Source organism: Eubalaena glacialis, chromosome 12, assembly GCF_028564815.1.
Source record: "Eubalaena glacialis isolate mEubGla1 chromosome 12, mEubGla1.1.hap2.+ XY, whole genome shotgun sequence".
NCBI classification, from domain to species: Eukaryota; Metazoa; Chordata; class Mammalia; order Artiodactyla; family Balaenidae; genus Eubalaena; species Eubalaena glacialis.
In genome coordinates, this window is record NC_083727.1 from 44,751,905 (window position 1) to 44,762,909 (window position 11,005).

The 11,005-nt window shown below is 41.2% G+C and overlaps 2 protein-coding genes across 2 annotated transcripts in view; one reads left to right on the plus strand and one right to left on the minus strand.

Moving 5' to 3' along the window:
• TRAPPC3L (trafficking protein particle complex subunit 3L) overlaps positions 1-10,230 on the plus strand; it is a 28,305-nt gene extending 18,075 nt beyond the window's left edge. The window contains exons 3-4 of the mRNA XM_061207207.1: positions 7,072-7,257; positions 10,111-10,230. Coding sequence (XP_061063190.1) covers positions 7,072-7,257; positions 10,111-10,230 — 306 coding nt within the window. The remainder of the gene's footprint in view (positions 1-7,071; positions 7,258-10,110) is intronic.
• CALHM5 (calcium homeostasis modulator family member 5) lies at positions 364-4,851 on the minus strand. The gene is made up of 2 exons (XM_061207533.1): positions 4,312-4,851; positions 364-823 (listed from the first exon to the last, which is right to left on the minus strand). Exons 1-2 carry the CDS (start codon positions 4,849-4,851, stop codon positions 416-418), a joined length of 948 nt encoding a protein of 315 aa, XP_061063516.1. The 3' UTR covers positions 364-415.
• Positions 10,231-11,005: the final 775 nt, after the last annotated feature.

The following is an 11,005-nucleotide window of genomic DNA, read 5'->3' on the forward strand; positions in this document are numbered from 1 at the left end:
GGCAGTAGGATAGATTTACTGAGTGAGGATTTCTACCAACTACACAGCAGATCCCACTGTACAGAAGTCTGTTAAGAGTACCACACTCACTCACAAGTCACCACTGCTACCCCCGGATGCCATGACCATATTTACACAGAGTGGCAGACCTTCTTGCATGAGTCTCACTGTCAGTCATAAAATCTTAGAACTTGAAGCCCCTGAGCCCAACCCCCGACAAATGCGACAGCACCTCTGTCACCATCCTTGGCCGGTCACTCAGCATCAGTTTGAGCACATGACACTGTCTGTAGCTGGGAGCTGCAAAGCTGCTTCCCTTTGTGTTATTGTCTTATAAAGAAACACTGAATGTGAGAAAATGCAGAGATGCTCCAGTAGCTGTTGACGCAGTAGGAAGATGTCTAGACACCACGAGTCAGTGATGGTGGGCGAGCTGCACATTTTGAGCAGCATCCACAAGCACCATTGTAGTCTCATCATCCTCAGGGCGAAGTTCCAGACCATCTTCCACCACCCTGTGGAGGACGCTGTAGTGTTGCTGGTTTGGGTGGAAAGAATGCAGCTCTGAAGCAGACTCCCAGGCCGCAAAGGTAGGCATGGAGAAGACCTCTGGCCTCTTGTTTTCGAAGAAGCATTTCAGGTTCCTCTCACTCAGCCTTTTGGCATAGTCCAGGAATGTATTTTCCAACTGCTCCTTCTCCTTTTGTGCATACGTCTTCCAAAAACTCAGCTGCAGGTAGCTAACTTTTGATCGGCATCGAGCATAACAAGTGGTGAGCAGAGAGAAGAAAGATGCTGAACAAATCAGGAACCATCCTAGAATCTTAGAAAGAAAGAAATATTGAGGACCTCAAAAGCAAAGCCACTTCTCAGGGAGCCGGGGTAGTGTTATCGGGAAGTGTATGGCTAACTTAATACCAGACTTCAGTTGAAATCTTTCATCTTAATTACTAACGACAGGGTTTTTTTACAGTCAAATAAAGTTAGGCTTTACCTAACCTCTATTCTCCATCCTACCCACCATTGCTGGTATGCAAAGAAAGACCCAGAAGGCAGGCAAATGGAAATGAGCAAAAATATAGATTATCCAAGAATTGGAAAAACCAAGCCCTCAAATAGTACTAGCTATTAGAGGAAAGAATTCTGTGCAGGAGTAAATGTGGTCATTTGAGCAAATGACCAGCTCCTTAGCGGAGTGCTTTCAGGCGTTGATACGTGCATCTTCATGGCACGTGACTGATTTTTCCCTTGTTACATTGTTTGCAGAGAGCAGCAGACCCTCCCTGAGAGAAGTATCAACGCTCATTATCCAGGATAAAGTGAGACAAACATAACGCAATAAGGAAACTGAAGCTCTAAGAATCGGAAGCCTGCATAAAAGCCAAGAAAAAAAAATAGAGTCATTGCAAACCTTCAGGATTTGCTGGTTCTGAATTTTGGTAATTGGAAAAAACAAATTCCTCTCTGAATACGAACTGGTTCTGCTGGGGTTTTTTTCTGAACTTTAAAAACAGAAGTCTAAGCAGCTCAACTTACCTTCTAAACTTTTTGTTGTTCTAATTATATTTTTCACAATTGGAATTAATTTCATATGTGGACAGCTAACAAAGCTCTTTCAAAGTTTCTCTTGACATTTTAGTTAAATGGCCCTTAGTATTTCTCAGCGGATGGGCCTATTTGAACACAGAAACAATCTGCAAATGAACCCATTCAGACCGTAACAGAACCACAGATATGCTCCAATGCTTTAAACCAGTGTTTCCCAAATTCCAACTCCAGACTATGGAGGTCATTGTACAGGGTCTCAGACCCCACATGAATGCTAACTCTGGGTTGCCACTAGTTGGGTTTAAATCTCAGCTTTCTCCTTTCTGTGGCTATTCTCCATGCCTCAGGTTTCTCAGTTGTAAAGTGGGGCTTACCTACCTCAGAGGGTAATTTGGGGCATTAAAATGAGATGATGTAGAGATACACGTGACTCAGTAAGTATCAACCATTGTCATGTGCTGCTATTTTTCAAACGTATCCATGTCTATGTAAAAGCATTGCTGAACACGGGATATCTTTCTGACGTGATTTAACAAATGAAGCACAGCTCCCATCGTGTGAAAGTCCTCACATTGACTTTAGTCACTTGTGGTTGGCTCCCTCGGATCTTCCTCTTTTCTTTAACCTCTACCTTTCTTTTTCCACACAGCCGGTTCTCCTGTAGGTCAGTAGGCCATCTCACCTCAGTATCTGAACCAATTCTGCCGTGTCATCAGCTGTTTGATCAGCTTCAGACTCCCCCTCCCCCCATTGCATGACCTTACCTTCCACTCGCTCTCACCTGAGCGCTGAGCACTGAGCGCTGAGCCCTCTCTTCTTCCCTAATTCATGGTACCCAGGGTCTACCTAGACATGGTGGATGCTCCCACCCCAGCCCTCAAGAGTGTCCCATTCTGCCCGAGTCTTCTCCCTCAAACCCTGGCGTTTTTCTACTAAGTTTAGAACACTTACTCCGTGCCAGCAGCTTTATATCCATTTACGTCCATCATCTACTATACCTTCCAGCACGCCTCCAAGGTAGGAGGAAACTATGAGGAAACTGGGACTCTGAGGGGTCAAACCAGTATCTCTGGGTCGCATAGCTGGTAAGTGGTAGAATCAGTATTCAAACCCAAGGAGAGTGAACTCCAAGACGGAGTTCTTGCCACTGCTCTACCCTACCTTCCCGAAGAATAGAAAGCCACCCAGCTGGATTCCGTTTCTCTGCTCCACCCATGGACGAGGCACCTTTTACCCCCAGCCACATACCCAGCTGTTGGTCTAGACTCTTTGTCGCTCCTGCCTGTCGGAAACACTGTGGTCAGCACCTGCTGTGACACAGCTCCCTTTGTCCACATCTCTTATGCCTCTTCTCCTAGGAATCAGCCCCAGGCCCTTCTCATTCCTCTGAAAAGTAAACAGGTCAGCGTGCCCAGGCTAAGCTATGGGAGGATGTGCATGATTTCCTTATGCCTCTGTTTAGAGAAGAAAAGTTCACACAGCGACAAGTGTTTGGATCTACCTGAATGGAGCCTGGCACCACCTGAATGGAGCCTGGTGCCCGAGGACACAAATCATAAATCACTCATTGTATCATAACACTTGTAATTAATACCTTCCTTCAGCCAAAGAAGGAAGATGTTTGGGAGCCTGGCATGTTTTTATCTAAGATGCGCTTTATGTGTGAAACAAAAGATTTTGTTTGGGGAGCATTTTTAGGCTTATCAGTTTATGAAGAGAGTATGACTATATTGCCAAGCAGTTTTGGAAAGTATGATTTTAGAAAAAGATTTTGCCTTGATGTGTTGTTGAAAAGGCAAGTCTATGCTGAAGAAAAGTAAAATTATACTATTTTCAGCACATTTATTCTTAAACAAATAGCATTCCTGACAAAGTGTGGATCTATTTATCTACTCTTATTGCTTGTTTTGATTTGGGGAATGTCATTCCCGCTCCTCACAAGTAGGAATTCAGTCTTTTCCTGAGGCCAGGGCCAGGCTCACATCTGGATTCGTGCTCACGTACCTGGAAGGATGACAAGCTACTTCCTTGTGTCAATTAGGTAAAGCTACAATTTCCTGCTGTTAAATAAAACAGTGCCCCAAATCTTGAGCTTCTAAAGTAATGTAAGAACTTTTTTAGCTGTAGAGCACAGAGCACAGGACAAAACCTCCCTGGAGATTATGGTCCCGTTTCACTGAAGGCTATTTAGGGACTGCCAACACCCACTTTATACAGGAAGTTCTTCTCCATCTTGACAATATTTATACATAGAGATAGCAGTTGCCAGAAATCATGCAAGGGAATCTCTACACTAATTATATTATGTACAACTTTGAAAAGTATTATCTCATTTCGTTCAGCTATATTTTAATAGACGTGTGTGTTTTTCTGAGAAACCAGTTTGAAAATAATTAATAGAAGGCAGTAATTTCTAATTACTCTGCCATTAGCACTCTATTATGAGTCAGTGTCATGCATTATTTACAAAATCAACCCAGAGAGATTGTTTTAAAGTACATAAGTATTTACATATGTATAACTCAGAGGAGATTTCTTTTCAGCAATGGAAAAGACAATCCAATCAGCAATTTTACTAGCCAAGCAACCACTGAAAAGCTTTTCCTCAGATTGTCTTAATGCTGCCCCGTGTTCCAATTTCCACTTAGTTTCAAAATGTTTTAGGAGGATTCAGACTCAGCCCTGGCTCAACAGAGTACAGAGAGAATACTTCAAGCTCACTCTGGGGAAAAAAAGAAAAAAGTCATGTTTGTCCTTTCTTACCTGAGACTGGGCTTGCAGGGAGAGTTTCAGTTCTTCGTTGTCCGTAGGGGTCATGCTGATTTTGCCGCAAGGTACTTTGTGAAGTTCGTCCCAGCACTCTTTGGGCTTGCCCTTGCAAATCAGCCCCAGGAGTCTTGAACTTTTGGTCCCACTCATGGCGCATTCATAAAAAGTCCCATTGAGCAAAGCCACAGAAAGCCACATCACTGGAGCCACCAATGAACTCAGAGTGATCTGACCGAGGACGTAGAAGAAGCGGCAGCTGTGGCCCCTGGGGAAGATTTTCCTGGGATTCACACAGCAGCCTGTGAAGAGTCTCCACGACCTGTTGTTCAGAAAGAATCCCAGGATCAGTAACACCCAGGCGGGAGCAAAAAGGAAAACCAATCCGTACACCACATTCTCAGTGCTGCAGGGACACTTAAAAGCCACGAGTGAAAAGAGACGCTCACCTCCCACAGTCAGCAGAGCCAAAAAGCTGTAGCCAATAACAGTTTTCTGGTTGAGGATGAATTTTAAAATCCCCTGAAAAGCATCCATGTTGAAGATACACAAAGGGAAAACGCTTTGCTCTTATTTATTGGCAGAGCAGCTGTGGCAGTGGCCGAGGGTGGAGCTCTTTCTTCGTTAGAAGCAACAGTCCTCCTTCTCAGACTGAATTCAGCCAGATAAGGAAACTGTCATTCCCTAGGAATGAATATTTCCCAACAGCGTTCAGATAATGCCTCCTACTGGTGGATATTAGGCCATGAAACTAGAGCCAAAACACGGAGAATTAGAGTAAATTCAAAGTGAACAGCCTCCATTTTTATGTTATTTCCATGTGGCTTGGATTGAGACTCAGAAAGAAATTGCGACTCCACAGATAATAATAGTCTAGGAATTTTCCAACCAGAGGAATCAACATTAGCAGAAATAGGGTGTCAGCCAATTGATTGGGAGCCAAATCAAGCCTCCTAGCCTAGAGTTTCATGATGGTATTTTTCTCTTGTTACTTAAGACTTTTGCACTTTGACTTCAGATCTGGAAGATTCATTTTACATCCTCTTTAACTGACTAGTGACAAATGACACTGACAAATTTTAGGAGTTGGGCTATTTGAAATTTACATGGAAAAGTTCAGGGAGAGTTTGAGTTTTGAATGAAAGACAAAGTGAGAAGGGTCCTAATCATTTCTTTCCTAGACTTTCATAGTAACCTCTTGATTGGTATCTCTGCCTTTGACCTCATGCCCACCCCCATTCTCAACCCTAAATCCATCCTCTATGCTGACATGAAGGAGATCCCTCTAAAACAGAAAACCAGTTCCTCCCTAGCCTACTCACACCTTTGGGGCTCCCTGTTGCCCACAAATTGATAGATGCCAACTTCCCCTGAACCTCACCATGGTATTTCATGCCCTTGACATGTTCCTTCTATCTGGAATATCCCCCCCCCCACACACACACACACACCTGACCTTGTTCCCCTGGCAAACTTTCACTCAATATTCATAAACAGGGTAGAAGCTTCTTATTCTGTGACTATTTCAAGAGTTGCTACCTAATATATAACATTGTACTTGCAGAGCTTATCATAGTATTGCAGTTTTTTTTTAATATCTATAGCTCCTCTGTAACTGTGAGCTCTTATAAAACAGGAACTACATCTTATTGCATTTTGTATTCTGGGCATAAATATGATGTCAAACACAGAATGGATGCTTACTCAATAATTCTTTTTTCAAATAGTTTTTGAACTCCACACTCCACTCCACAGTGTGCCAGGCACTGTACTAGACAGGCAGTGCTCAGTGAGTACTATTGAATGAATGAATGAATGGTGAAACTTTTAGTACTTCTAATTATAAATAATTTAAGGAAATTGTCTCCATATCTGTCCTACACTGCTTTTAATTTTAAAATTAAATTAATTAAGGCACTTGAAAGACAACAACAGTCAAGCTGACAAATTTCCACTAATGAACTTCAGATTCCAGGCCTGTATGTTTTGTGACAAGGAAGTCCCTCGCACTAGAAGCCAGGGAACTAAGTTACAATGTAACCTTAGCCATGTCATTTTACTTCTCTGAGTCCCAGTTTACTCATTTGAGAAACTGGAGGTATGCAAAAAATAGCCTCCAAGGCTTCCTCTATCTCTACATTGTAGAATTCTTTCAGCTCTTTAAAACAGCAGACTTTTTTGAGAAGCTGCTTTATGACTCACTTATGTGCCTCCCACCACTAACCCTTGTTCCTTCTCAGAGACTTGTCATCCTTGGTGTCACAGCTCCCTCCACTTCCCAAAACACACCCTTGGGTTTAATCTTCCCATGGCACCCTCTGCCCTCTGCTCTGTTGCCTTCCTGTTGTGGCAGGTGTGTCTTGGGTCCCTTCTAATTCAGGATCTTATCCTTTACTAGGCTCATGTGACAAACATTATGCTAGTATGCTGATGATTAGTAATATTTTAATTTCTTACCCTCCTAAAGGTTATTCCTTTTTGAAAAAGATTTTTTCAAATATGATGCCTTAACTCTGAGTTTCATAAACCATATTGTTTCCATAGAAAACTGGTCCTTTAGGATACTCCATGAAAATAAAAGGGTTGAAGACTTGCACAAGTCAGAGGGTCAGTAAATTTCAAAGCTGAGTGTGAACCCAGGCTTTCTGACTACAAACTCCATGAGCTTAACCACTGTGCCTGGAAAAAGGTATTTGGGTGCCTTACTAACAGTTCTTTGTTCTAGACCAAGTTTTTTAAATTTTTCCTGTTTACTAGGTTGCTTTCAAGATGTACTTGGGCATTACACCAAGTGTGACATGTAACAATTCAAGCAGAAATGAATTTTCCCTGATTCCAGACAAGAATCCTCTGGTGGAGTTTGTGGAAGAGCTCCCTGCTGGGCGATCTTCTCTGTGCTACTGCAATTTACTCTGTGGGATTATCAGAGGGGCCCTGGAAATGGTAAGGCACAGACTCTATTTTGCCAGGTATATTCATTATCTAGTGCTGTGTAACTACCCCGAAATGTAGCCTCTTAAAACAACAAATATTTATTATCTCACACAGTTTCTGAGATCAGAAATCTGGTAGCAGCTTTGCTAGGTGGCTGTGATTCAAAGCCTTTCACAGCTTAATGCACATGCAATCAAGCAGTTGGTCAGGGCTACAGTCTCTGAAGGCTTGACTAAGGCTGGGAATCTACTTCCAAGCTCACTCACGTGGCTTCAGTGCCTTTCTCGCAGTCGGTTAGAGGCTTCATGAAGTTCTTTGTCGCATAGGTCTCTTTGTAGATCTAATCACAACAGGTGCTGTCAACTCTGGGGCAACGCTGGAGGGGACTACCTGAATGATAGGAGGCGGGGTCATTGTGGGCCATTTTGGAGGCTGGCTTCCACACCTGAATTATTCATTGATTTAACTAAAACAGTGATCGGCATCTGTTAAGAGGCACTGAGCATACACAGATGAACAAAACACAGTTATTGCCCTTCAAGAATCTTCTGTCCAGTAGAGAAGTCAAATGACTTAGGGCCAAGGGAGGACCTGGGGTGGGGTGGGGTGGGGTGGGAGGTGGGCAGGGAAGCTTTCCTAGGGAAACTCTGAGCTGACATCTGAAAGATAAAAAGCAGTTAGGTGAAGGTCTTGGGGTAAGGGGAAAATAATATTCCAGGTAAAAGGAGGACCTTGTCCAAAAGCACAAAAATAATATTTCGTTCAAGGGACAAGGAAGTTGAATTAGTTCAGTGTGATTCACATGTAGATTGGGGAAAAAAAAATCAGGTCCGAAATAGGATAAAGAAGTCTCCAGCTTTCATGGGTAACAGTTGATTATATGTGTTGAATGACAAATATGTATCAGACTTCATGTGGTCCCAAATATCCAAATAATTTCAATGTAGTCTTTTTGTTATTTTAACTGATTTTCAGTTAAATTATGACAAAGACAAAAAAGATCCTATGGGGAAAAAAAGAGAGTGAATTTAGCTTCCATATTTCAAAGTGCACTGTACATCCTTCTATTGGATGGTGAGCATCACAAAAGCATGGCTTCTGCACGCTACAGGAGTAGATAATTTGGTGCACCAAAGTCTACGGTTTAACAAATGAGGCTGGTTGGCCAGGGAATTCTTAGTGAGAGAGGGGAGTGAGTCAGATAAGACTCAATAAATATTAATTAACTGCCTACTAGACCCAGGCTTTTTCACTTATTATTTGCTTTTACTAGGTATTTTTTTTAACATTTTTATTGGAGTATAATTGCTTTACATTATTGTGTTAGTTGCTGCTGTATAATCAGCTCTACGTATACATATATCCCCATATACCCTCCCTCTTGCGTCTCCCTCCCTCCCACCCTCCCTATCCCACCCCTCTAGGTGGTCACAAAGCACGGAGCTGATCTCCCTGTGCTATGCGGCTGCTTCCCACTAGCTATCTATTTTACATTTGGTAGTGTATATATGTCCATGCCACTCTCTCACTTCGTCCCAGCTTACCCTTCCCCCTCCCCGCGTCCTCAAGTCCATTCTCTACGTCTGCTTCTCCATTCCTGTCCTGCCCCTAGGTTCTTCAGAACCCTTTTTTTTTTTTTTTTTAGATTCCATATATATATGTTAGCATACTGTATTTGTTTTTCTCTTTCTGACTTACTTCACTCTGTATGACAGACTCTAGGTCCATCCACCTCACTACAAATAACTCAATTTCATTTCTTTTCATGGCTGAGTAATATTCCATTTTATATATGTGTCACATCTTCTTTATCCATTCATCTTTCGATGGACACTTAGGTTGCTTCCATGTCCTGGCTATTGTAAATAGAGCTGCAATGAACATTGTGGTACATGACTCTTTTTGAATTATGGTTTTCTCAGGGTATATGCCCAGTAGTGGGATTGCTGGGTCATATGGTAGTTCATATGTACAGTGCACTTTGAAATATGGAAGCTAAATTCACTCTCATTTTTTCCCCATAAGATCTTTTTTGTCTTTGTCATAATTTAACTACTAGGTATTTTTTACTGGGTACTTTTGCTTATATCTTATTTATCCCAATGACTTAAAATAGCTGAACAGGTACTCTATTGAGGGTAGGTCAGCAATATGCTGCTCTTATGTCAATATATTTTAATGAATAGAGAAGCAAGCCCTAGGGTTTGCTTCAATGTCTGGGAAATGAGAAATGCTTTATCGTGGAAAAGAAGGCCTGGGTATCAAATATTCATGTCTATAATTTCGATTTTTAATTTTATACTTATAATTTATTTAGTTGGTGTTTTTTCACAGCTCTCAAAGCCATAAGTAATTGCTAAATGTTGTTAGGACAAGTGATTATGTTATTGAGCTAATGACAGAGTGATTTATAGCAAGTCAATCGGAGAAGAATCATTTTAAGAAGCCATTTATCCTTGGAAGTTCTGCTTGGCAAGGCACATTGAGTCAAGGCTATCTTTGAGTTGGGAATTTGTGTTCTTCCTGAGATGGAGCCTTACTTTAGACCTGCACTGTGGGTAAAAAGGGGCCCACATCCTGGGCTTGCCCCAGAATCAACCAGGTTGAGCCTGTCCTGGACCACCCCTCTCTTTGCAGACTCACACACAGAGCTGACCACAGCCAGATCATCAATGGAGGACACACAGTAAAGGGCCCTTCATCCACAGAAAAAGCTCTTTTTTTATCATTTTGTAAGGAAAGTCAGCTCTTTATGGGGTAAATCAAACTGAAAATAAAGACAGAAAAAAATTAGAGGTTGTTTTTTTTAAAACCTGAATGACTCAGGCCTGTTGTTTTTTTTTTTCTTTTTGTCTTTCCTAGGTTCATTTGGCTGCTGATGTTACATTCTTGCAAGACAGACTAAAAGGCGACAGTGTGACAGAAATAGGAATAACATTTCTGAAAAAGCTGGATGAGGAAAAATACAGATGGAAAAAATGAAGAATAGCATGCAAAATGCCACAGGCTGGCTGGTTGAGCGGTTAATATTAGCTAAACATATATAGCCATAGATGTTTTGAATTGTTTAATAGCATGGGATTTAAAAGACTTATAAATCAGCCAGAAATTTGAAATGCAGGGCACTAAGATTTAAAGCTGTTTTTTCCTTTGCTTGTAAATCACACATTTTCAATCTCGAGCCCGCAAGATTTCATATACAAATAACTCCTTGTAAAATAGTAAGCATGAATTCTACATATTACATAATCCATCCTAAGAGAGTCTGTTTTTTTCATTTTCTTATGGTAATGAAAAAAAGTATACGACCTACACAGTTGGTGTATTTATCCCTTCTTACTGGAAAAATGGATGAAATTATACAATATCAATGTCACTATATAAAGACAGTTTCTAGATACTGTATATTGCATTCTCAATAGGAACAGTATCATTTGTAACAATTTTCCATATTTTTGAGAAGCTGTAGATATGACTTTTCTCATATATAGGCTTGGCTTATAGCTTCGGCCTCCTGAAGCTACTCTTGATTTGTAATCATCAAGGCAAGCTATTTATTTGAATACTAATTCTGAAATATTTTAAAATAGCATTCAATTTTAATTCATTTAATTTTTAGATAGCTGGTAATAACCAAATTCCTTCCTTTTCTCAGGAAATATTACTGATGGTCAGGCCAGGAAATAAAATGAAAGGTAAAGAATGTTCTTTGAGAATACTTTCTTATCCCAAAGCTTATTTGGTTAGAAATTTTAGT